Below are 27,662 nucleotides of genomic sequence, written 5' to 3' on the forward strand. Positions count from 1 at the left end.
AAGCTAAGCAAATATTGCTACTAGAGTGCTTTACAAAGGCAGAGAAGGCTCAGGGGGAAAACAAAGCTTAAATAGCCTAACAGTCCATGAAAATAGATTTTGTCAACAATTCAATAGGAATTTTGTACTTTTGGTCAAATAGTCTATGCAATTTCCATGCCCAATTAAAATGTTACCTGAAAGAAAATTTCACTTTTTTTTAAAGAAGGAGCTAAAAAGAAGACACATTTTGAGTCCAATGGTTAAAATTCTATAGTGTGATTTTATTATGACCAATAAGGTACAAACTGGACTGTTTCAAACCATAGACAAATGGCAAGCAGCCACCATTAAAATGCTCAAGATTGTTGTATAGTAAGTAAACTGAAAAACCACACAGGAAAATTCCCAGCCATTTTGAGACATAAGGCAGCAGCTTACTAGAAAATATTATGCTTAGGAGTCAGACCTGGATTCAGAGTCTAGTTCTTGGCTAATTTGTTAGCCAAACAATCTTAGATACATAATCTCTTTAAGTGTAACTTTCTCATCTGAAAATGGCAAGATTATTTTCTTCCTCAAAGAACCCTCCGGCTATCAACTTGCACATAATATACCTAAATACATGGCTGACAAAAAGTAGCATTCAAGAAATGAGAGCTTAACTATGATGAATATACCAATATATGATTTGTGACATATTGGAAAAAGTTACTTAATTAAATACTTCTTTTGAAGTTAACACCTAAACAGCTGCTTTATAATCCTCTAAAAACTCAAATAAATTTTAAAATAAATGAGTAGAACAAAGTATCTCCATAATCTATTAAAATTTATTTGGTAACCAATGCTAATTTGCAGAAGAAGACAATATTGAATGGGATGCATTTTGTTTTTTTGAGTAATACCAAATTTTATAAGTTCAACAGAGAAAAGGAACTTCATTCTCAACTTTAGAATGTAAGCACAGTCTAATCCTATATGCCAATCAATCCATTTATCTAGTAATGGAACTAGTCCTCGGAGAAGATCAAAGATACCATGAAATGTTTATAAAAAAAACCTATCATTGTATGCATAGTTAAAACATTCTTCTATATAATATATCAGAGAGAGCATGGCTTAGTTTATGTGAAGGCTCTTTGTATTATTACAAATCAATGAGAATAATATGATTTCCTTGATTTCCCTTTTTCTCTGCCATCTGAAAATTAAGCTAAATATGGTATTCAATTTCAGTCAGTATCTCATTTTAGGTTCTTGGTACATCCATTTCTCAGTTGGTTTTGGTCTCTGGGGTAGGCGTTTGGCACAGCAGCTAAGCCACCACTTGGGGCACCTGAATCTCTTATCAGGGTCCTGGTTCTAGTCTCAGCTCTGCTTCACAGTCCAGCTTCCTGCTAATGCAGACGGTGGGAAGCAGCAGATGATGGCTTCCTATCGCCCACTTCGGAGACCTACACCGATTTCCAGACTCTCAGCTTTGGCCTGGCCCAACCCTGGCTCTTGCAGGCATTTGCGGAATGACCTAGCAGATAGAAAATCTCTCGTGTTTCTCTTTCTTTCTCTGTCTTTCAGATAAAATGGAAATGAATCAATAAAAAAATTTTTCTGGTATCATTTAAAAAAATTTTAAGTGTTCTTTTTACATAAAAATAAGACAGGTGTTAATTCTAAATGATAAAGCATTAGAAACTAAAATGTGCAAAAAATCCATGAACCATATTTATTCTTTCAATATAATTTTGTTCAAAATGAGGATCATTGACAAAGAAGAACTTTTCATTTCTCCTACTGATAACTTTTACTGACATGATCAGGGAAATGTCATTGTAAGTGAATTTGAAAAACTATTGAAATAATCTCTCAAACTAGACTCAGAAATTCAAAATCAACCTAAGAAGACACTTAAAACCGCTTAAGGACAGGTATTTTTCCAGAGCAGCATGACAGCAAACACAGAAGCCCAAACCAGACAAAAGCCACACATAAGAAATAAGGCAGAAAACAAAATAAACAAAAACAAAAGGGAGATGCTTCATTTTATTTAAATTATTTTATTTCTATGATATGCTTCACCAGTTCATACAAACATTTTAAAAACAAAGGATCTAAGAGAAAGAAATAGCGTTCATGGTCTTATTACAAAAAGCCAGGAAGAGAGTATATTAAATAGGTGCTGGTGCTGTGGCATACTAGGTTAAGCCTCTGCCTGCAGCCAGCATCCCATGTAGGTGGTGGTTTGTGTCTTGGCTGCTCCTCTTCCAATCCAGTTATCTGCTAATGGCCTGGGAAAGCAGTGGAAGATGGACCAAGTGTTTGGGCCCCTGCATCCGCATGGAAGACCTGGAAGAAGCTCCCGGCTCCTGGCTTCATATTGGTGCAGCTCCAGTCATTGTGAGCCAGTGAATGGAAGACCTCTGTCTCTGTCTCTCCCTCTCTCTATCTGTGACTCTGCCTCAAATAAATAAATACATTTTTTAAGAAAAACTATTATTAAAAAAGAAATAGCTCTTCATTTAAAAGGATGTTTCCCTTTTAGGGAGATACGAGGAAGGAACTGAAGACAGACTTTTCTTTTATGGTAATACCTTCTTTTCAATACATTGAATAAATAAAATTATTTATATCCTAAACCAAACTGCTAATTTGGCATTCATGTTGACAAAGAATTCTTGATTCTAGTTTTTTAAAAAAATCAAATATGTGTAATAACCGAGGGGAAAACACTGACAGAGAATTTTCAACTTTTTGGTAACAATGGAATTTTCTAATTATATATTTAAAATTTTTAGAAGTTACATATCTTTTTTTAAAAGATTTTTTATTTAGTTATTTGAGAGGTAGAGTTATAGACAGTGAGAGGGAAAGGTCTTCCGTGGTTCATTCCCCAAATGGCCGCAATGGCTAGAGCTGTGCTGATTCAAAGCCAGGAGCCAGGAGCTTCTTCCCAGTCTCCCATGTGGGTGCAGGGGCCCAAGGACTTGGGCCATCTTCTACTGCTTTCCCAGGCCATAGCAGAGAGCTGGATAGGAAGAGGAGCAGCCGGGACTAGAACTGGCGCCCATATGAGATGCCGCAGGCAGAGGATTAACCTACTGTGCCACAGCGCCAGCCCCAGAAAGTACATATTTTAAATCTATCAGTGCCCTGCTATTCCAATTATAAATTGTCTTAAAACAGTATGGATAAAAAAATCATGCTGATTTTACATTTATCATAAGCTCTTATGTTCTAGACAGTTTTTTTTTTTTTTTTAAGATTTATTTATTTATTCAAAAGGCAGACCTAAAGGCAGAGAGAGGGAGAGATACAGAGAAAGGTCTTCTACATGCTGGTTCACTCATCAAATGGCTTCAATGACCAGAGCTGGGCCAATCAGAAGCCAGGAGCCAGGAGCTTCTTCCAGGTCTCCCACACAGGTAGAGGGGCCCAAGCGCTTGAGCCATCTTCTACTGCTTTCCCACGCCATAAGCAGAGATGGATCAGAAGAGGAGCAGCAAGGACATAAACTGGCTCCCATATGGGATACTGGCGCCAAAGGCAGAGGCTTAGCCCATTATATCACAGCACCAGCCCCTAGATAGAGTGTGAAAAGCTTTATAAGCATTAAGCATTCAGTGTTAACAAAAGTTCTTTGAGATGAATAGTTTTTTTTTTAACATATTCATTTTGTCATATAAAACACTGAGAAGTTCAAATAATTTACAAGGTCTCTAGGTGGTAGAGACGGAAACTGAACTCAGGTGGCCTGGCTCTATGGTAAGCTTCAAAATCATCAAAAACAAACAAAAAACAAAAACAAAAGCTAAAGCAATTTGAGTGCTTAGATAAAATTCTGAAACAGGTACATGTAAAAATAATACTCAACTATAACATAACTTGCTACATGATGGGTACAAAAGATAGGCATTTCAATTTGCATTCTTAACTTTGGTAGGTAGTAATTTAATATAGTTTAGGTAAATTATATGGACAGTGTCTTCCAAGTCTAAGGGCAGTTAATGCCTAGGGGTGTTATTCCAGATAGGATATGTAAGGGAATAGTGAAGTAGGAGTAATCAATAAAAAAAGTATTTTCATAATGATAAAAATTGATTTTAATGCTGCTGATAAATCCAACTGTATTTTACAACTTGAAAAATATCCTATGTTGCTTTAGTTTAATAGTCCATTTACCTTAATAAACAGAAAGTATCATAGAAAGATTTAAATATGATGGAAATTAAGATTTACAAGGGAATTTGAGTAACCAAACTTATTACAGAATAACATTTAAGGAACCAATAAGGCTAGAAAACATTCTTAAATATGTCAAAGCTAAATTTCTGCCCCATCACACAGTACACAACTAGGTACCATCAAATATCAGAATAATACAGTATGCAAATCTTTTTCATGAAAAATAATCCCTTTTCCTTTTCCATATGAAATCTAACTAATCAACAGAAGCATTTGTTGACATACCTCAAACATTCTAGCAGCAGTACACCTCACAAGTGCTGATGTATGGACAACACCATACCACAAAACAGTTAACAGTAACTCATGGTAGGCTGGATTTGCACTGGAATAAAAACATAAATGTTAAAATTGAGAGCTACAGTGCTTTACTGGTGAACCAACAAACACTATATATAAGGAATATTAATGATAAAAATACTGACAGAACTGAAATTACTTTCCATGGTTTAATAGGTCACAGCTAAGACTTTTTTTAAAAAAGGAAGTCACCTTATAAAAACCACAAACCATATTCAGAAGTCACACTTTTAGCTTCTCTAAGCATGTGCAATTGTAGTAGCTATTTCAATTCTTTGGATTAGCATGCAAGTTAAAATTATAAATTGTTCTATGACGAAAAAAGAAAAAACACTGGACTGAGATATGTAAGTTATAACCTCTGTGGGTCTTAGCTTCTCTATCTGTCAAAACAAGGGAAGCAGTATATGTCCTACTTATGTCACGTAGTGGTTGTAGGAACAAATAAAATCAATTCAGTCCATCTACATGGAAGAGTGTGTTGGCTATGAAGTCTATCCAGATGTAAGATGGTATTATTAATGAATGCATGAGCCTGTTTTCAGTAAAGACTGAGATAAAACTACTTTAGTACTCAGATGATATAATTAAGAGCAAGACAAAGCAAATCAAATAGAATGGAAAAAGGAGCCTAAGGAGCTGCCTTTCAATTGGAAAGCTTATTTCCTGCAAATTGGTACTTGACTGTATTTTACCAACTGCTTCAAACAGATTGTTTGCACCTTTACCCCATTCTGTAAATTATAATGTACTGATTACAAAATATTAAGAATGTATACATAAGCAAAATCAGAGTACAACCCAAAAAACAAAAATCTCAAGTTGCAAAACCAATAATTAATCTTTATGCCAATCATTTGAGACTTAAAATATGTACTCTAAAAATTGAGTTTAAAAACATTATATGCCTCATTTTGGTCATAAATCTTGTATTAGTTTTTCTCCAATTGTTGAAGCATATGATAGTTTCCTCCCACCACCCTTTTTGGTGTGTCCTCTATGCTGCTCTAATCTGGACGAGTGGCTCCTTTGGTTTGCTGTAAAACTATTATAATGGGACTTCCCAATGCCATCATCCTGGGGCTTCCCTTCCTTGCTTGGTTCTTAGTTTTCTAAATAGTTTATCTTCCCTCTTATATGATTTTTAAAAAACTATAAACTATAAGCTATTGTTTTTTACCCCAATTCCACAAAAGAAGCCTTCAGACTATCAAGAGGAGCATGAGATAATGAAAGCAGGGTCATTACATCTTCTAAGAATCCAACTAACAGTTTTCGGTCTTCTTCCTACAGAGGAAAAATACTGATAATGAATTTCCAAGCAATCATGTAGAACTAAATACCATAATCATCTATCTATAATTAGAAAGTGTTACCAAATAAGGGGAAATATTCTAATTTGGAAACTATTGTTAATTAAAGATATTTATGTATGAAGCATATCTATTATCATAATGGTGTGAGGAGACAGACTATCTTAATGTTTTTTTTTAGACCGTGCTGTCCACTAGCCACTACTAGTGTCTAGTAGCCACTAGACACATATGGTGATTTTAATTTAAATGAAAAACAGGAAAAGATTCAGTTCTTTGGTCATACTACCAACAGTTCAAAGGCTTAATAGACACTATTGTGTCTACTATGTGGCTAGTACCTTCCTTATTATTAGACACTGTATCACTGCAGGAAGTTTTATTGAATGGTTCTACTTTAGAACACTAAAAGGTGCAATCTTTTATTAAAATTTACATTACAAATGTAATTCTCACGAATTTTGACTCTATACAGTTAAATGTGAACTACTAAAATAATAATCTCACTAACAGATGAAAATTTACTTTTAAGAAATGACCTTTATAATATCCTAATAGTAAAAGTCATAGTAAAAGTAAGTCATGCTTGCTTAGTCTGTGTTCTTAAAAGAAACACTCTCACACCTTGAATAAGATAATTTTCACTGAAAATCTGTACTGTAGATGAAAAACTTTCTTCAATAACTCATTATTACTTACAAAATCAGATAATATTTTTCTTTTTTAAAGCAATATTAGTAAGTATGTTAGAAAAAGCAAACCTGCTAAAAATTAGGAGAGTTTAAAAAATAACCTTGTATGTTAAATTAAGTGGAATCTGTAAGGGAAGGGCAATCTGACATTCCACCAGGAATATATACACAATAAATTAAAGTCAAGTTGTCATTTAGGAACATAGGCAGTCAATAACAAATAGTTCTGAATACATCAACAGATTCGTGAAGACTGGATTATTACCTATCATTTTTTTTGTAGTCAGGTTAGTTTACAATGATGTAGCCATAAAAGATGGGGAAAAGTAACAATTAAAATGAAAAAAGGAAGGATAAAGCAGTAGTAAAACATGACTGTCTACTTAGGGAAATGGATAGACAGTGACGAACCAACATGACACCAAACTGGAATAGAGATTTCTACACTATGCTTAGTTGTCCACTATGTCACACACAGATATAACTTTGGAAAATAAACTGTAAATCTGTCAACAGCCTGAGTAAAGTAAGAGGAAACATACTTCTAAATGAGCATGGATTCTTCTGATTTTTGAAAAATTGTTATAAATCCTCTGCTTTCTGAAATCTCAAAACAAATAATTCTGCTTATATGTTTGAGTCAAGGTAGATTTTGTTTAACTAAACACAAAGGGCTGTGGTTTATCCTAACAAAAATTTTTGTATAGTAAGAAAAATATTAACTGTTGGTATATGCTTCCTAAAATAAGTAACAATGGCCACCTGTGATTGCTAACTCAACATTCTGTAACAAACTGAATAGTTCTTAACTCTTAAAAGGTATAAATAATATACTTGGACTTCACAGTGACTCAAAAGACAGGTTCTTAGTGATTTATTTAGCAAATCTATTCTGAGGCCCTACTGTGAGTCTAACTTTAAATCTGGTACATTATTATCCTTTACAATCCTACTTATGGTCCAAATGAAAACATTAACAATGCTTCAAAAGGATTTAAAAAAAAGAAAAATACAGACATGACATTTGGTTTTATGTCAGAATATCTTCTAAAATTAAAGAGAGAGGAGAATGGTATGCATTCCATTGTGCTTACTGATACGCTAAGACTTAATATCATTGATCTCCATAAATTTTATTTATTTATTTATTTATTTATTTATTTATTTTTTGACAGGCAGAGTGGACAAAGAGAGAGACAGAGAGAAAGGTCTTCCTTTGCCGTTGGTTCACCCTCCAATGGCTGCCACTGCTGGCGCACTGCAGCCTGCGCACCGCGCTGATCTGATGGCAGGAGCCAAGTACTTATCCTGGTCTCCTATGGGGTGCAGGGCCCAAGGACTTGGGCCATCCTCCACTGTACTCCTGGGCCACAGCAGAGAGCTGGCCTGGAAGAGGGGCAACCGGGACAGAATCCGGCGCCCCGATTGGGACTAGAACCTGGTGTGCAGGCGCCGCAAGGCGGAGGATTAGCCTAGTGAGCCGCGGCGCTGGCGATCTCCAAAAATTTAATAATTGGAACAATCTATTTATGTTACATGACTTAAAATATTCTATACACAGAGATTCTGTGTGTATCCAGATTAAGATGAAGTCTTAGAAATTAGTGTTGAAAAGTTTAAAAGAATACCGTGCTACTTGAACAGAACTGGAGCTTCTGGTACAAGCTATCATACCGTAGAACTGTATTTTAATTATACAATTTGATTCAAATCTGGTAAGAAGAGTGCAATAAATATGAATTGCTGTACTTTGAATTCAAATGGTAAAAGAAAAGTCAGGTATTAGTGAGTGAAAATTCAGGAACTCCTTCAATCTCACTTTCTAATTTCTAAAAGTTATTTATGTTGAGTGCTTATTTCCGCCTTATTGATGGTAATATCTCACATGCATATGCCCAGAGACATTCATGATATTTACTTAAAATAATGTTAAATAGAGTATGACAGTTTGTTACACTGATGACCACCAGTGTACCATACCTCCTGGTTTATACCTTGGCTAGTATGTTCTTTACTTCTGAATCTAGGCTGGGCCAGAGACTTATTTAACGAACAAACCACAGTAGAAATGATAATGTGCTAATTCCAGGTGTAAACAGATTCTGTTTTTGCATTCTTGGGTCATGTTATAATGATTCTGGCTCTGCTGTTCCAGAGGCCACGTGGGGAGAATGAAGCCCTGACCCTTCCTGGAGACTCCTGAGACTCCATTAACTGAAGAGTCTAATGCAGCAACATGAGTGATTACCAGAAAGATCAGCCGTAAAGACGTCACTTGAGCAAAGTCCAGATTGCAGAATCATGAGCAAATAAAGCAGTTGTAAGAAGTCACTATGTTTTGTGATAACTTATTATGCAGTAAAAATTAAGAAAATATGGTATTATTAAAAAGTACCTTACTTAAAATGATACAGTATTCTAGAGAATTTTGTAGCTTGCTTCACCTAGCTGCTCTGTTTGTCATTTATTACGAAAACCTTAATGAAAAACCAAGAACAAAATAAGTTCAATCTAACACTTCTAACAAAATCTCAAAGCATGCAATCTCTAAACTGATTTGCTCAACTAAGACTTTACCCAGGGCCCTGTTATTTAAAAATGACCTCCATTATACATTACTTATTGACTTTATAGGTAACACTTTTACTTATACACACATTAAGAAAATATAACATTAGGTATTTTTTTCCTTACCTGAATATAACATGTAAGGACTCCTGTTGCATAAATGGGAACTGTAGCTTTAGTGAGGACCCCGTTTCCTGCTGAAGAATCTAAAATCATTAAAATAATTTTTAAAGTCCAAGTGCCTTTTAAGTGTAAAGATAAAAGTCACAATGTAATAATATTTAAAATTATAACTGTTGACAAGTTTCTAAATAAATACTCATATTATTACTTTGGAAACTATTATGATTAAAAGACATTTCTATTGATTGTTATAAAATACAATTTAATGGTTCTTAACGCTATTATTATAAACATTTCTTAAAGGTGGGAAGGAACTTTAATAACCAAAATTGAGATATTACATTCCTATTTCCATAATCACAATCAGTGCTTTCTTCTGAGTTTCCCAAGTACCCACATAGGTAGGTTTTCCTAAAATCTTATGCTTACAATATTTTGTAGAATGTAAGGGCATTCCGTTAGGAGCAGATGTTTAAATATATGCATGTATCATTTAATCTGCTTCCAGATATGATTCTATCTACTTTCTTTTTTTTTTTTTTTAAAGATTCATTTATTTATTTGAAAGGCAGAGTTACATAGAGGTAGAGGCAGAGAAAGAGAGGTCTTCCATCTGCTCGTTCACTCCCTAATTGGCTACAACGGCCGGAGCTGTGCCGATCTGAAGTCAGGAGCCAGGAGTTTCCTCCGGGTCTCCCACGTGTGCAGGGGCCCAAGGACTTGGGCCATCTTCTACTGCTTTCCCAGGCCATAGCAGAGAGCTGGATTGGAAGTTGAGCAGCTGGCACTCGAACCAGTGCCCATATGGGATGCTGACACTTCAGGCTATGCCACAGTGCTGGCCCCCGTCTACTTTCCAATATTAGCCTATTTACAGAGTTCCCCTGTATCCTCAATAGCATTATGAGCCAGAACCCTGACTATTTTCCTTGGAGAGGAGTCAGGTTGAGGCAAACAGGGAGAAAGAGGGAAGGCATCCAACCACTGGTGTGTGCCCTGTGATTATTGTACAATAAAATTTTCTTACTTAGCACCTAAAGCCAGTTTCAAAAGATAGTTTCAGAGATAGTAATGAGATGATTTTCCAGCATTAAATACTCTGGTTTATCAATTGTTAGGCACTGCTTTAGGTGCTCTAGCCTTCCTTTTACATTCTCAAAACTTCTTTTTTACTACATTTCTATTTTCATATGGCTTTGCATTACTTTCAGAGGGTAGAACTCAGAGAAACTGAATTAATTAGTTATGTACTTAACTAATTGCCTTATAGGAATTTTTAGCAATAATTTTCACATTAATTCATATCTGAGGTCTGTTTATTCTCTTGGTAACAATTATCTTTTCTTAAGGGGATATCGATGTTAGCTGAGTATGACAATGGTAGTAAAGATGTAAATCTGAGGTTAGGAGCATAAGCTTAAGTACTGTTTATTATAGATTGTATCTAGAGGGGTTAATAATCGCTTCCTGTTTGAACAATGGAACATTCATAGCTAACTAATAATTCCCAACACCACCAGTTTCCAAAATGCTAAATTTTTTTGTTTACTCATTTACCATCAGAATAATGAATTAAAAACACATAATACTAATAATTAGGAATTCTAAACAACAAACATTTAAAAAGTTATGAAAAATAACCCTTTGGAAGCATTTGTCCCCACCCCTCTCCAAAAAATATCACTTAACAATCTTCTGGAATTCTGTATTATTCTTTGGACAGCCACAAGATAGAATTTTCTAGACCAGTAAAGTCAAATCACTACAGTGGGATTCAGGTAAGTATCTAGACATTCAAACCAACCAAATTCAAAAGTGGGGAGTGTGCCATACATTTTCCCTAACATTTCCGACAACTGATATCTAGCAAATAAGGAAATACACAAGGACATAATATCTATACATAAGAAAGCTCTTAGGCCAATGGTGCTATAACTGGGCTTCCTTAGATGAAATGAGGATGATCAGCAAGGGAGCTATAGTTGTCCATACAAATAGCAGTTTCTTTAAAATCTCATGTTTATTTTAGAAACATACGCCTTTCATTCTTTTCCATTATATTGGGCTAAACTTTGTTTTTTAAAAGATTTATTTATCTGTTTGAAAGGCAGAGCATTTCACTTAATCTTGTTGTCTTTGGGAAGTCAAGAAGAAATGTCATTCAACCTCCCACGTGTATGGAGGGAGAAGTGGCCAACCATAATCCCACAGCAAACTAGGGTTGGAGTAAAAGCCAGAAACCACACCTTCTGGCTTGATTTTAGGAAGCAGTGTGGTTCTGGGTAATGGTTTCTGATTTTTTTCTTTTTAAAGCTTTTTTAATTTATTTATTTGAAAGGCAGAATTAGAGAGGCAAAGGCAGAAGCAAAGAGAGAGAGAGAAAGACTTTCATCTACGGTTTACTCCCTAAATGGTTGCAATAGCCAGAGCTGGGCGGATCCAAAGCCAGGAGCATCTTCTGATTAACTATGCATTAGATGCTGCTTATTTTGTAATTTTCAGTATCTTTAATCAACCACTTCAAATATCCAAAGGCAGAAGTGTTAAGTTTGAGAAACTCAGACTCAGGTCAGTTTGGTTTAATGAAGGTAGACAGTTACAATCAAATTGGAACACAGATTAATTTCACTATCCCTCATGGGAAGGATATCCGATGTGACACAGTTGTAAAAGCAAGAACTCCATATTATAAATTTTCTTTTTCAGTTGTAATTGTTAGCTAATTTAATCACATACACTGAATATAGTATTCTTCCTGATTAAGAGATTCAATTATTTTTAATAGTAGTAATGAACAAACTTACCAATGTTTTCTTCAGACAGTCTTAAAATCTCTTGGAACTGAGGCTTTACCTAAGCAATCCAAAGAAAAAAACCAAAACATCTTAACTTATTTTGCTTTATAGGTTATTAGTGGTCAGAAATATAATAATTACTTTTTAATTTTTTTAAAAGACTTACTTATTTGAAAGGCATAGTTACAGAGAGGGGGCGATAGAGAATCTTCCATCTGATGGTTCACATTCCAAATGGCTGCAACAGCCATGGCCGGGCCAGGCTGAAGCCAGGAGCCTGGAACTCCATCTGGGTCTCTCATGTGAGTGCAGGGGAAACTAGATCCTAAGGGATACATCCTGGACTCAGGCTGGCATGCCTATATGGGATGCTGGCAGTTCAGATGGAGGCTTAACCTGCTGTGCCACAATGCCGGCCCCAGAAAAGTAATAATTCTTAATTAAGAGGTTTAGGATAAAAGAATAGTTAAATTACTGAAAATAATACCTTTAAGAAAACAAAAACTGAAATGATTCAGGTTCACAAGTTATTTTTGGAATGGCTTTTGGTTTCTTTTATTAAAATAATTTCCAAGATGATTAAAATTAATGCATCCTAAAAACTTATGTTGGTGATTGATTATTTAGGTAGGTATTTTTATGATTAAAATTATTGGAGGGGCTGGCGTTTCGGCATAGGGGGGTTAAGCCTTTGCCTGTGATGTTAGCATCCCATATGGGCGCCAGTTCAAGTCCTAGCTGCTCCACTTCTGATACGGCTCCCTGCTAATGTGCCTAGGAAGGCAGCAGAAGATGGTCTAGAACCTTGGGCCCAAGCACTCACATGGGAGACCCAGAAAAAGCACTTGGCTCCTGGCTGCGGCCCAGCTCAGCCACAGCTATTGTGGCCATCTAGGGAGTGAACCAGCAGATGGAAGATCTCTATCCTTCCCCCTCTCTCTATGTAACTCTGTCTTTCAAATAAAATAAAAATACATCTTTAAAAAATTACTAGAAAAAAGCATTTGGCTATATTTAAGAGTAATGAAAAGGAAATTCCATTTTTTATTGATAGATACTCAGATTAATCTTTTATTATAACTCCTTAAAAATTTAAACATCAAAAACAGTTTTACTTTATATTTAAGCTAGAGCAAATGCTTGCCTCAATTTCTCATCATTAGTTATCATATATTTCAGACCTCTGAAGACAACCTTCTATTGTTAAGTTCTTAAGTATACTTGCACTGGATTTCCCCACTAAAAGACACATACATACAAAGACTACCTGTTTTAAAGATGTCAAACAATTTTTGTCAATGTTGATAACAGTAAAACCAAATTATATTTATTTAATAATTAGATGCTAGTGAAATGTGTAAGATGATCTTGTTTTTCCTACAATAGTATCAAGATCTTGTTTTTGTCCTCCTACTAGTAGGTAGGAATTATTTACATATTTAACTTATACTGAGATGAAGAACACAGTTAAAATATTAATCTAATGAATCATACTTATAGAACCAAAAGATACTGAAGCAACTTCTTCATTTTACATATGACATGCCAAGCCCAGGTACTATAACTTATTTATTAAAGGGAATAACATTAGTTGGCTGATAATAGGGTCGTATCCAAGTCTTCTGAATTTTATCTGTTTCACTTTATACACTGTTTTGTTTTAAATGTTTCCATAACTATAGATTTAATACTGAAGTACTGCAATAAAATGCTTACCTTTCAAGTGTCTTAACATTTGATTATAGAAACTATATCTTTTTATGTATTTATTAGGTCTCTAAAAAATTAGCTTAACAACAGGTTATGAAGACAAACAGATTAGTAGAATTGAAGAAACTGAGGTCTAAGAATACTATAATTTTAATATCTAAAGCTACAGAATAATCTGTTCTGGGCAATGTGATGCATGATTCTTCTGGTAGAGATTTAAATACATAGTGGACTGTGGCTTATTTCCCTATCTGATACTTCCTGTGCTGTAAATCTTTTGAGGTATCCACAATGAGAAAGCCTTATATACAAGTCTGGATACAACCTGAATTTAGGTTAAATCTTTATCTGAAAATCAACAAAGAATATCATCAACTACAGGTTTCTTTTACAATCATATTATCCTAAAATATTAAAACATAATTAGGATAATGGGGAGGCTCATACTTTTATTTGTAGTTTTAACACATTACATTTCTGTCTCTTGCATATAAGAAAACATGGAACACAAGTTTTTACCTTAGTATTTGTAAATATTTTGCCAAATGTCCGGCAAAGGCGCCAGAAAAATCTGGAGAATTCATGGACACAGGCAGTTGAAGTAACATTAATTTTGCCAACTATTTCTATAAGTTGTGGCAACCTGAATATGAAAGGAGAGAAAAATAGGCAGGGGATACATATAAATTACTGTTTCCTTGCCAATTTCTGAAACAATGCAAATCTAACAATTTTATCTGCTTTATTTTTTGAAAGCAAAGGATTGTTTGGAACCCTTTGAAAAAGTCTTAAGATTACATTCTACTGTATAAAACTTTCTTAAAACAAATTTTTACTGCCTGCATAAAATACACAGAAGCTTCAGAGTAGAGTTCTGAGTATGGAGTTAAGACACATCCATGGATATGATGCTTCATACAGGCAGCTTGGCTAACATGGCATCCATTTTCACTTCAAAAATTAGAAATCTGGATATAATTTAAAATCCATCACTGCTACAGAACAGACAGATGCTTTTGACATAATAGCAGTACCTTCTTCACAGATAAATTACTACATATCCTGTGGTGTGAATCTCTTCTACTAAGTTATTGACACGTATGATGCCAAGTTACATTTTTTTGACATTTAAAACATACGCATATTTTGTTCTTCAGTGCCAAGGATAAATATAATGAGCTACCAGTCATTCAACTGACTCAGGTGCACCAAGTAAACATGAAAGTGTTAACTTACAATTGATTGACAACCCATAGTAAACTCTCCCAGCCTGTTGTACCCTCGTGTTCCAGTTGGTAATCATAAAGCTGTAGTAGCACTGCCAATTGCTCACGACTTCCAATAATAGTAGACACATCTTGAAGAGGTGACATAGGCCGAGGAAACCTAGTCACTATAAGTAACAGAAGCCAAATAAATCACGTGGAAAACGGAAGTTTGGAAACTATTCTGTTAAAAGGAAATGGAGATCTTTCCCCTGATGCTTAATTAGGTTCTTATTGTGAACTTTTGATATAAAACTGAAGTATATCAACCAATTCATTGCTAGAAAAAAATGAAATTATTGCCAAATGTGAACAAGTCCAACAAATTTGAAAGTTAAGATTTTACAAGTGTAAAGTTAATAGATGAATACTGTAATGAGACGGCTTGCAAATGAATAATAAAATTTCATTTTGGTTAAATTAAAATTGGTCTAAAGATAAGACTCTTAGCTTGAATTTGGTTTTAGAAATGAAGACATACTTATAATTCCATGTCAGTTAAAAAAATGACAAAATATTTCCTTTAGGGAATAAGGAACTAATAGGCTAGTAGCAAGGAAAAAACTACTTAATGCCAGAGAATGACATAAGATACACTAAAAGCCTGAGACGAACAGGTTTATTTTATTTTTTTGTATTTCATTTCTAATATTAAGTGTTTTATTTAAAATTTTTGTAGCTTGATAAACATTAAATTAATACAAAATGTTAAAGGTAGTGATCAGTAAAATGACACAGAGTATACTATAGATATTATAATCAGGGTATCACGTTATTTACTTTAATTAGGTTCCAGGTTTCTAAGGGAATACTTTATGGATACCTATTAAGTAAGTAACGCATGCCAAGCGTTCATTAACTGCTGATCAGGAACTTCTAATATATATTTTAGGTAACTCCTATATAGAGGGAAACAGTTTCAAAAGAAACATAAGGAGGAAGCACTTTCTCAAGACATATTTTCAAATGACAGTGGAAATTACTCAAGAAGATTTGAAATAGCACCTAATTTCAAAAATGCTCAAAGACAAAATTAAGGTATTATTGTATTCCTAAGCTGTGTCAGGCATCTAACAATATATCAAGTACTGATAAAGGTTATCCCTTGCTATTTGAACTATCCTATTTGCTATCTCAATACAGAAAGAAGGAGAGAGGTAAAGAGAAAGAGTGATCGACTTTGGATAACACAGCATCCCTTGAAATCAAAGGTTTCTGCTCAAATTGTCATTATCCCCAACTCAAAAATCAAACAGATTTGGATAGTGAGATATTTATACTTTATATTTCTACATTGTATCTCAGCATATCTGACATAATTTCAAGCAAGGTTCTATTATCTTGGTGACAATGTGCTATACCATAATGGAATGAATGCTGTTCTTTCAAAAATACTGATAAATTACTGGAAAATAATGGAATAGTTAAAAGTAAAACATTGAGATGTACTGTAAAAAGAGTGGCATCCTAAGATTTAAAGCTAGATCCAATTGAAGAAAAACAATAAGCAATTCTGGGGCTATTTAGCTACTATAGATAAGCAACCAGAATGCTCTAGGAGCTTTAAAACATTATTCTACTTAACTGTGATTTAAAAAAAAATTATCTAACTACAATAGGTCCCCAGAATGTCATTTTAGTAAGCTGGCAAAACACTAGCATTTTTGTATCAATGAAATAACCACAATTATCCAGCAAAATAACAGCTATTACGAATCTTAAATGCATTTCCACCCAACCAGAAAGTAAGCTCTATGATGGCAGATTTTTTTGTGCATTTTATTTATGAGCAACAGTATCCCAAGAGTCTAAAACAGTGCCTGATGTCAATTATTAGTGAACAATGTGGAATAAATTAATAACAAAAATATTTGTGTGGGTTGTCATAATTTATGAGAAAACAAATCTGCATTTTTAGTAAGTACACTAAAATGTAAATACAGTATAATAACACTAACATTGATGGCTTTTGTTAAAAGTCAGGGGGTCAACTTAAATCAAAAAGAACAAAAATAAAAGATTATTGCTGATAAAAATAAAAACAATCAAAGAGGTCATATAAAGATTGGAGGGAATATGTTCAGGATTGTAAAGAAGCTGTTTGAAATTGTTCTGTCTAACCTGTAGCATGTTCCTGGCAATAGTTGACATTCATGGAATATAAATTGAGAAATTATAACACATATTATGGGTTGAACTGGGTTTCCTGTCCTAAATTCTTATGTTGAAGCCCTAACCAGTTATCTCATAATGTGAACTTATTTGGTTACAGGGTTGCAACAGATGCAGACAGATAAAGTGTAAGGAGTTGGGTGGGGCCCTAGGTCAATATGATTGACATCCTTATAAAAAGGGAAATTTGGACATAAAAGAGAATGCCATGTGAAGATAAAGACAGAGGTGGGAGTGATAGCATCTACAACTCAAAGGACACTAGACTGCCAACAAACCACAGAAGTTAGGGGAGAAACACAGAACAATTTTTTCCTCACAGTTTTCAGAAGGAACCTATTCTGCCAACATGTTGGTCTCAGACTTCCAACCTCCAGAACTGTGAGAAAATAAATGTGTAAGCCAGGCCGGCGCCGCGGCTCACTAGGCTAATCCTCCGCCTAGCGGCGCCGGCACACCGGGTTCTAGTCCCGGTTGGGGCGCCGGATTCTGTCCCGGTTGCCCCTCTTCCAGGCCAGCTCTCTGCTGTGGCCAGGGAGTGCAGTGGAGGATGGCCCAGGTGCTTGGGCCCTGCACCCCATGGGAGACCAGGAAAAGCACCTGGCTCCTGGCTCCTGCCATCGGATCAGCGCGGTGCGCCTGCCGCAGCGCGCTGGCCGCGGCGGCCATTGGAGGGTGAACCAACGGCAAAGGAAGACCTTTCTCTCTGTCTCTCTCTCTCACTGTCCACTCTGCCTGTCAAAAAAAAAAAAAAAAAAATGTGTAAGCCACTTAGCTTGCAGTAGTTTCTTAAGGCAGCCATAGTAAACTAATACAGCAAAGTAGAAAGAGAATTAGATGGAGAGGAAAATCCCTAGGTGAGAGATGAAGTGCTTTAATGAATAAAGTAGCCAAAACCAACATGTTTAGCTCTGAGTACTACATCAAATTTAACCTTAATTTGAATTTTCATTCTTTTCAATAATATCATTTAAAAAAATTAAACTCCATACCATTCATTCTCAATTTTCCAAATAGAACTGACATTCAAATAGTATGCACCACTTTTATCCTGTGGGCTTGAATATCCTTAGACATGATGCTTTATATTCCAAAGATTACATGCAATCCACAGTTAATATGCAAATCACAATTCTAAAAATATGAATACATAGATATCCCAATGTTTTAATTCTTTGACTATCTGAAACCAATAAGAGACATGGGTAATTTCACAAATCTGAAAAACCTACAAAGGTATCTTACACTTAGCAGTATCTTGAAGCTATTTATCTTAGGGTTAGGTGCCGTGAGTTATCAATTACCTACTATGTATCAAAGATCACTTGAGGGTTATCTGGAGAGTAAGGTAAGAAAATACTGGGTTCTGTTGTCAATTATTTCATGTAGTTCTGAAAATAAGTTCCACTCCTTCTTTGAAAACAATGGAATTCTGTCAAGTACATTTATATTCCATTCTAACAAGAATATTGTAGGAAAAGGTAATTACATTTACCTACTCTGCTGAAAAAGATAAAAGCAGTTGTGAAAAAAGTGAATATAAAGAAGGCAGAAATGAGGAGTTTCATGTACTGGCACTCTTAACTATTAACCCCATCTCAAAGGTTATTAAAGGACTACTAAGAATGGAAATAAATCATAAGTATATAAAATAATACCATGAGATTTATACATAAAAGATGAAGCCATATAGTCTACCTTAGCATAAAATCTGTGACCATGAAATTCCACACAATAAATTTTAGCAATTATGCCGTCATATAAAGTGACTTTTAGGATTTTAATAAAAAAAATTCTTTGGGAAGCTAAGCTGCTAATATTCTACATCTTCCTTCCAGGACATAAGTTCAGTACCTTCTATCTGTGGCACTTCACCATGAAGCTTGGCTTTGCTGGAGAAGGGTGCATTCTGTAGCACTAATGCAAAGAGAGATGGGATCAATGACTGCAAGGCAGAAAGATACATGTGGAGCTTATGTTCATCCAGCCCATGTTCTCCTTCCTGAAACATAAGCAAGCAGAAGCTAAGTTTAGTCTTTTGAAACTGCATTGCCAATTGGATTTATGCTGTTTTTCCTTTCTGTGGCAAATACAATGTTTAAGGAGCTGTATATTGTACTAAAAGGTTAACACTTGATTGAAAACGTCAATGAATCTTTTCTTTATTTCTCTTAAGTGTATGAAAATGTGAGGAAACACTAATATACTATAGAAGTAATAGAACCTTTTATATGGAAAATTTCAGGGTAAACCAGTCATGTTGGGAACATCTTTTACAAGTTCTCCTTTTCTTCAGAGGTCTTCAAAATTCTGTCAGTCAGGGTAAAGCAATTTAAGTGAGCCACAGGAAGAATTCTAAATGCTCAACTGCTAACCAAGCAGCAAGGCTTCCTACTTCCCCTCTCCCACTTCCTATCTCCTTTTATAGATTTGATGACATCAGTATGTGCAAGCACTTTAAAATAATTCAATACAAAGATAAAATGTAAAAGAAACTTTAAAAAGGAAACAGATCGTGAGAAAACAGAGGGAAAAAAAAGACTATTATGGTATACAGAAACCAAGTGTTAAAAGGAAAAATAATTAGAGTATCTACCTTCATGGCATACAATAAGCACCACAGAAATGTTAGTCTTCTCGCCTCTACAAGGAACATTTGACACCATGTAATAAGAAGGCTTAAAAAAACTCATATTTTAGTTATCTCTGCATATTGGAATTGGAGCAGTGATACTTTATGTAAAACGCTTCAGTCCTCAGAGAGACAAGAAAGAGCTAGCTTTCTGAATAATGTAGGCATTATTTCCATGAAGGTGCTATTTCAGCTAACAAATGCAGATCATGCCCCTTCTCCTCGAGCTTCAGCAAAGCAAAACTTCCTCAGCTCCTTGCATGGCTCCAGCCCAAGAGAATCTTTAATAATGTATTTGAATATTCAGCTAAGTAGTTGCTTCTATTCCTCCGTGATGGCTGAGAATAGCTTAAATTCCTATAAACAAAGGAAGAACTTACCCTGAGAAGCTTTTCAATCTTGTTCAGCAATGTAGGTATAAGATGAGACTGTAAATTTCCCAGTTCTGTAGTCCAGGCAGCATACGCTGGTAAAAATACCTGATGTGTAGCACTAACTACTCTTTCTGAAGGATCACCCAAAGCAGACAGCAACAACTCAAAACCCTGCCATAGGGAGACAAGCAAATGGATACTATTAACAGTAAACTTCAAAAAATAAAAAGTAGTAAATATACATTTCAATAAATTTAGGAACCTATGTTCAGCAAGAAAGTCATCATAATAATACTTTTTACATTTTCTCTAAGGAAAATGTTATATATCCATTGATGAGCAAACAATGAGAAGGGGTCATTAACACAGCATATTTTTTCTTTTTTTTTATTTGACAGAGTTATAGACAGTGAAAAAATATGGAACACTTCACGAATTTAACACAGCATACTTTCACTGATTTTCTACCATAAAGCTGTGGTAGACACTGTAAATGAATCACAGTATTCTTCCACTGCATTGTAAAATTAAAGCTTTCTCAATGAATTCAAGGTGACATAATTGCCATCCCTTCTTTCTCTAGGTGTCTGAATCAGAGATTTGAATTATATTATTTGAAATTTTCTAACAGAGCAAAAGGGCTTCATTGTAAAAAACATACCTGTTGATATTTGTCTGGATCATCAATATATCCCATAATGATACCAAGGCTTTTGATGACAGCTTCCCTTACCAAATCTGCCTTATCTTCCATTAACATTTGTTGCAACATTGAAAGAACCAAGGAGCTACGAATTTCTTTCTGAAAATAAACAACATGCTTTTACTACTCACCAAAGCACAAAAAGTAAGGGAAATAAGACACATTCCGATGTGTTCAAAATTCAGATTTAAAACAAAGTATCACTGCTATATTTACTTCAAATCATTATTTTTTGAAGAGATAAAAATTATAGTTAGCCAAAATTTCATTCTTCTCCAAGTAATAACATCTACCCTGCGTTCTGCAGGAAGTATCTCTCAGCATGTTTTCATGTCTTCACTAGATAAGGAAAATTTCCTCAAATCCTTATAGCCACACTAACAAACGCTTTTAGCAAATCAACAGTCAAATGGAAAACGTCTCTTATATCACTTTCTGTTAAATACAAGGAAGAGCACTGAGAATTGTACGTACGGGAGGGATTATAAAGTCACTGACAATTAAAGCACTTGCCTGGGGTAGGGTGAGAAAACGTCATTATGAAGATTGGCATTCTTATTTCTTGAAGGAGAAAAGTTGTCAAACAGGATAATAAGATACAATAGTGACGTTCAAAAGTACTTTAAAAAATACATTGCTATTGGGGCCAGCATTGTGGTATAGCGAGTTAAGCTGCTGCCTGTGACGCAGACATCCACATGGCCGCCAGTTTGAGTCCTGGCTGCTTCACTTCTGATCCAGCTCCCTGATAATGTGCCTGGGAAAGCAGTGGAAGATGGCCCAAGTGCCTGGACTCCTGCACCCACATGGGAGACCTGGATGAGAGCCTGGAAACCTGGCACCTGGCTTTGGTTTGGCTCAGCAATATAGCATTTCGGGAGTAAACTAGTGGATGGAAGATAGCTCTCTGAAAATATAAGCTTGGATCCATATAAATTTTTATTTTATCGAAGTATTAATTAAAAACAATTAACAGTGGATACCCTTGGAGAGAATGTTTTGGGCCGGAAATGGAAGTCTTTGATTTTCCTTTTATGCTTTTCTGTATCATAAGGGCATTATTAAAAAAAATTTTACATACACACACACACACACACACACACACACACACACAAGGAGGAAGACTTTGGACTATTCTTTCTTTATATTTTTCTGAATAAAATACTTATTCACTTTGCAAATGCCCACATTGGCTGGGACCAGGAGCTGGAATACAATCCAGGTGTGTGGCAGGAATTCAACCATCATCACTGTTGCATTTCAGGATCAGAATTAGCACGAAGCTGGAGTCAGAAGCCAGGGCTGGGCGCTGAACATAGGCACCCCGAGAGAGGAATGCTGGGGTTTTAACCTGCAGTTTACCTTCCAGGCTGAAAGCCCATCCCAATATTGCTCTTTAAAAAGACACCTGTTGGGGCCAGTGCTATGGCACAGTTGGTTAATGCGCTGGCCTGAAGCACCAGCATCCCATGTGGGCGCCGGTTCTAGTCCTGGCTGCTCCACTTTCTATCCAGCTCTCTGCTGTAGCCTGGGAAAGCAGTAGAATTAGTCCAAAGTCCTCGGGCCCCTGCACCCACGTGGGAGACCTGGAAGAAGCTCCTGGCTCCTGGCTTTGGACTGCTGCAGCTCCGGCCATTGTGGCCAATTGGGGAGTGAACCATCAGATGGAAGACCGTTCTCTCTCTGCCTCTCCTTTCTCTGTGTAACTCTGACTTTCAAATAAATAAATAAATCTTTTTTAAAAAAAGACACCTGTTTTCTGCCTTTCACTAAAGAATATGAGGTTAACAGTAAATCCAAATAAGTAGCTCATGCACTGTTGCACGATTTAATTTTCTATAGCTGTTTTTAAGAACAATCTTAAGGGGCTGGCACTGTGGTATAGCGGATAAAGCCACTGCCTGCAGTGCCAGCATCCCATTTGGGCGCCAGTTTGGGTCCCGGCTGTTCCACTTCTGATCCAGCTCTCTGCTATTGCCTGGGAAAGCAGTGGAAGATGGCTCAAGTCCTTGGGCCCCTGCACCTGCATGGGAGACCTGGAAGAAGCTCCAGGATCCTGGCTTCAGATCGGGCCAGCTACAGAAATGTGGCCATTTGGGGAATGAACCAACGGATGAAAGACTTCTGTGTCTCTCTCTCTGCCTCTGCCTCTATAATTCTGTCTTTCAAATAAATAAATAAGTCTTCATTAAAAAAAAGAGCAATTTTCGAAAAATACATTTTAAGGCATCAATTAGCAAAAGTTCTGTAAAATAGGCCAGATGGCATGTACTCTTGGTTTTTGGGTCATAAAAATTTCTGTTGCAACTACTCAACTCTGCTGTTATAACACAAAAGCAGACATAGACAACACATAAAAATCAGTGTCACTGTGTGCTGATCAAACTCTGTTTTTCTAAACAAGCTGTGGGCTGGATTTGGTATGCAGGTTATAATTTATCAATCTCTGATTTACAATACTCATTATTTAAATTAAAATAATTATGATGCTACCTCATCCCTTCTATCTTTAAGCCCTGCACTTACGGGAAGATTCTTATAAGGGCAATGATTCTCAATGTTTTTAGTGGCAGGAACCCCTTATTAACTTAAAAATTAATGAGCATATCAAACAGTTTTTGTTTAAGTAAGTTTTATTTATTTATTTATTTGACAGGTAGAGTTATAGACAGTGAGAAAGGTCTTCCTTCTGTTGGTTCAACCCCAAATGGCCGCCACGGCCGGTGCTGCATCGATCCGAAGCCAGGAGCTTCTTCTTGGTCTCCCATGTGGGTGCAGGGGCCCAAGCACTTGGGCCATCCTCCACTGCCCTCCCAGGCCACAGCAGAGAGCTGGACTGGAAGAGGAGCAACTGGGACTAGAACCAGTGCCCATATGGGATGTCAGCACCACAGGCGGATGATTAACCAAGTGAGCCATGGCGCCGGCCCAAAGTAAGATTTATTGATAGTTATCATAACAGAAATTAAAACTGAAAAATTACAAAAATTGTCAATCTGCTTAAAAATGAAAATAAACTCATTAAATGTTAACAAGAATAGTATTTTTTGGAAATAATTTATTAAAGAAACAAAAATATAGAAGTATTGTTTTATATTTTGTTCGAAATCTCTTTCATATCTGACTTAAAAGAACACAGGTAATTCTCTTATCTGCTGTGTCCAATTTGGTATGATACGTTGTTTTGGTTGAAGTATTTAAGGAAAATTTGTCCTTATAGAAGACATGTAATCAGAAAAGAAGGGTATTTTTTAAATAGTATTTTCAGATAAAAAAAAAAGGCTCATCGATAATAAGATTTTCAAATTCTGGTGTATCAATTCCATTGGTCCATCATAGTCTCTATTTTGTGCCTCTATTTTATTTTTTTAATTAATTAATTAATTAATTTGACAGGCAGAGTTAGAGAGTGAGAGAGAGAGACAGAGAGGAAGGTCTCCCTTCCATGGGTTCACCCCCCAAATGGCTGCTACAGCTGGCGCGCTGCACTGATCCAAAGCCAGGAGCCAGATGCTTCCTCCTGGTGGATGCAGGACCCAAGCACTTGGGCCATCCTCCACTGCCTTCCCAGGCCACAGCAGAGAGCTAGACTGGAAGAGGAGCAACCGGGACAGAATCCGGAGCCCCAACCGGGACTGGAACCCAGGGTGCCGGCACCGCAGGTGGAGGATTAGCCAAGTGAGCCGGGGCGTGGCCTTGTGCCTCTATTTTAAGCTGTGATTAGTCATTTGGAAAAAACTGGACCACAGAGTTATGCAGATCTCCTTCATTCTATTCACATTTCACTATATCATCAAAAAAACTCACTGTTGTTATCAGAAAAGTCTACATATTAGAAGCTGTCAAGCTCAAAGTGGCAGATAGAAGTTTCCCACAATTTTAGTGTTCATTTAAAAACTCTAATTTCAACACACACTGTCTACTTGTTTTCCAGGCTCACCTCACCTAATCCCATGAAAATATCTGCCACATATCCAAGCATGAATAACTCTGTCAAGAGAGATTGGTGTGCCATGAAAAAGAGGGTCTATGGGGCTGGCATTGTGGTGCAGTGGTTAAGTCATCACCTGTAGCTATGCTGGCATCCCTATCTGAGTGCCAGTTCTAGTTCCGACTGCTGTGCTTCTGATCCAGCTCCCTGCTGATGAGGCTGGGAAGGCAGTGGAAGATGGTCCAAAAATTGTGCTCTTGCAACCACATGGGAGACCTGGCCATTGCAGTCATTTGAAAGTGAACTAGTGGGTGGAAAAGCTCTCTCTGTCTCTCCCTTTGTCACTCTACCTTTCAAATAAATAAATCTTAAAAAAAAAAAAAAAAAGAAAAGTTTTGTCTGGCGCTCTGGTATAGCAGGTAAAGCTGCTGCCTACAGTGCCAACATCCCATATGGGTGCCAGTTCGAGTCCTGGCTGTTCCACTTCTGATCTAGCTCCCTGTTAATGTGCCTGGGAAGCATCAGAAGACAGTCCAAATCCATAGGCCCCTGCACCCATGTGGGAGACCTGGAAGAAGCTCCTGGCTCCTGGCTTCGGATCAGCCCAGCTCAGGCCGTTGCGGTCATTTGGGGAGTGAACCGGCGGATGGAATACCTCTCTCTCTACCTTCTGCCTTTCTGTAACTCTCACTTTCAAATAAATAAAATAAATCTTTAAAAAAAAGTCTGGGTCAGCTCACAACTCAATTATATTAAGTGCTTTTCCTGCAAATAGCTGTCATACTTAGCAACTAAAGGCTTTTATGAGTATTTTCTATTTTGTCTCCTAGAATATTAAAATGATACATACTCAAGGTTAAAAATTGACTGATTTAGCAAGCTCCTTTAGAAGTGAAATTGGCTTGTTCTATGACCAAATGGCAGGGAAGAATACAACCCTTATTGGTTTACATGGTTGCCACTGTTCTGATTAGTGCTGATGCACCAGTTTTTTTCCCCTAATCACTAACAGTGCAATGGTCAACACAGTGAAAAAGACAATAAAGTCTTCTTCTTATTATTATGACAATAGCTTTTACCTCATGGACCTCTTTAGAGGGATCTCAAGAACACCCTATGGTCCTCAGATCACATTCTGAGAACTGTTGATATAGTTTCATATATTTATACTCAAGCAAAATCAATGGAAATGTGCCCATTTCTTTGCATGCCATACTGTAGTAATGTGAACTTTTCATTTCTTGGGTCACCTCATTTTTTGATTAAGACGGTACACAAGAGATTTTGAATTAAAATGTATTTAAGACACTTGAAAAAAGCTTTCTCTATTTTTTAAAAAAGAAAAAAAGGCGACAGTTCTTACAGGAAGGTAAGGTGCCAGTGCTCCACAGGATTCTGCCACAAGCAGTCGTCTTTCTGGGTATTTGTGATTGATCTAGAGTAAAAAATACAGAAACATGAGCAACATAACCTTTTTTTTCCAACAGAGAATTATTTTCACCACACTTCAGGGAATCCCTGTGTGGCTACACTTGGAATTTGGGAATCAGGGAGAGCCTAAACATGACGTTATGAAGTCATCTGTTAAGGAAAAAAGGGAAATTCAAAGATGAAAATTTGGTAAGGTTTCTAGAGATAATGAGCATGCATAAAACTAGATTTTTTCTTAGGATGTCAGGAGAAATTAGGACCTTTCCCAAGCAACACCATTTTCTAATGAAAAACCCAGCTTCTGGATCTTATAGATATGGTCCATAATAAGTGCCAATCTTCTTTTTCACCAAAGTGAGTAGGAAGCAATTTCATCAGTGATTAGGCAGAGTCTTGACTAGCAATACCACTTTATTTTTAGGTTAAGCAGACTTCAATCCATTTCTCAGTTTGCATATACAAAATGATGGAGTTTTGCTATTGTGATGACTACACTGAACTATAATAAAAAACAACAAAAAATGACACATACTGGGTTTTGTTCCCATATGTCTTCTTTATAGAATATATAAATCTTTGACAGCAAAATAAGTATATCTGTTCTCATATTCGCATAGGAAAAGGCGACATAACTCAATAATGTAATGAATGCCTAAAATTAAGAAAAGTTACATAGTAATCTACTGGGCTACACACTAGAGGTAGGTATCTTGACAGATTCTGGAAATCCATGATTATTCATGTTACAGAAGAGGTAGTGTCACAGAGGTCTATAATGACATCTCTGAATTAAATTTAATTCAGGAAAGCAGAAAGGTTTGGATGTCAAAGTATGCTTCACAGAAACTTCTGTTTCTCTTTAGTTGGGCTCAGAGAGTCTCTAAATTAAATGTGTGTACAACTGTACCTCTATATACTACTAATGAACAAAATGAAATAAAATTAATAATCCTATCTACAATATCATCAAAAAGAATAAAATACTTACAAACACAAAAAGAAGTATAAAACTTGCATTCTGATAATTGTTGATTTAATGAAATCATTAATGTTGAAAGAAAGAAATTTTGAAAGACCCAAACCAGTAGAAAAAAAATCCTAAATTCATGGACTGGAAGGTTTAATATGATTAGGATGGTGATATTCTCCAGATTAATCTATAGATTCAATGCATTATTGAATTTTTGCCCTGTAAAAATTAACAAGCTTATCCTGTAATTCATACAGAAACCCAAGGAGTCAAACAGCCAAAACAATCATGACAGAGGAAGATGAAATTCAAGAGATTAGTATTAGCACTGGGGTGACTAACATGTTTTAAAACTGTTGGTGATGGGGCCAGCACTACAAGGCAGAGGATTAAGCCTCAACCTATAGCACTGGCATCCCATATGGGTGCCAGTGCGAGTCCCTGCTGCTCCACTTCTGATGC

General features: G+C 36.1%; 1 protein-coding gene across 8 annotated transcripts in view; it reads right to left on the reverse strand.

Moving 5' to 3' along the window:
* The window catches only part of RELCH (RAB11 binding and LisH domain, coiled-coil and HEAT repeat containing), a 127,728-nt gene that overhangs the window by 25,676 nt on the left and 74,390 nt on the right, over positions 1–27,662 (reverse strand). For 6 of the 8 annotated variants that reach the window (XR_011379300.1, XR_011379301.1, XM_002713622.5 and 3 more), the window contains 10 exons: positions 26,163–26,234; positions 20,827–20,967; positions 20,172–20,336; positions 19,014–19,161; positions 14,959–15,115; positions 14,242–14,365; positions 12,022–12,070; positions 9,221–9,300; positions 5,702–5,808; positions 4,447–4,546 (listed from right to left, as the gene is read on the reverse strand). Coding sequence is in view for 6 of the 8 variants with exons in the window: in XM_002713622.5 (XP_002713668.3) it covers positions 4,447–4,546; positions 5,702–5,808; positions 9,221–9,300; positions 12,022–12,070; positions 14,242–14,365; positions 14,959–15,115; positions 19,014–19,161; positions 20,172–20,336; positions 20,827–20,967; positions 26,163–26,234 (1,143 nt within the window). In the remaining 2 variants the exon portion in view is untranslated. Of the gene's footprint in view, positions 1–3,414; positions 3,559–4,446; positions 4,547–5,701; positions 5,809–9,220; positions 9,301–12,021; positions 12,071–14,241; positions 14,366–14,958; positions 15,116–19,013; positions 19,162–20,171; positions 20,337–20,826; positions 20,968–26,162; positions 26,235–27,662 lie in introns of those variants that run through there. The other 2 variants (XM_051851148.2, XM_008261433.4) reach the window with 2 other exon arrangements.

The sequence above is a fragment of the Oryctolagus cuniculus genome, chromosome 10 (genome assembly GCF_964237555.1).
Source record: "Oryctolagus cuniculus chromosome 10, mOryCun1.1, whole genome shotgun sequence".
In the NCBI taxonomy this organism is placed as follows: domain Eukaryota; kingdom Metazoa; phylum Chordata; class Mammalia; order Lagomorpha; family Leporidae; genus Oryctolagus; species Oryctolagus cuniculus.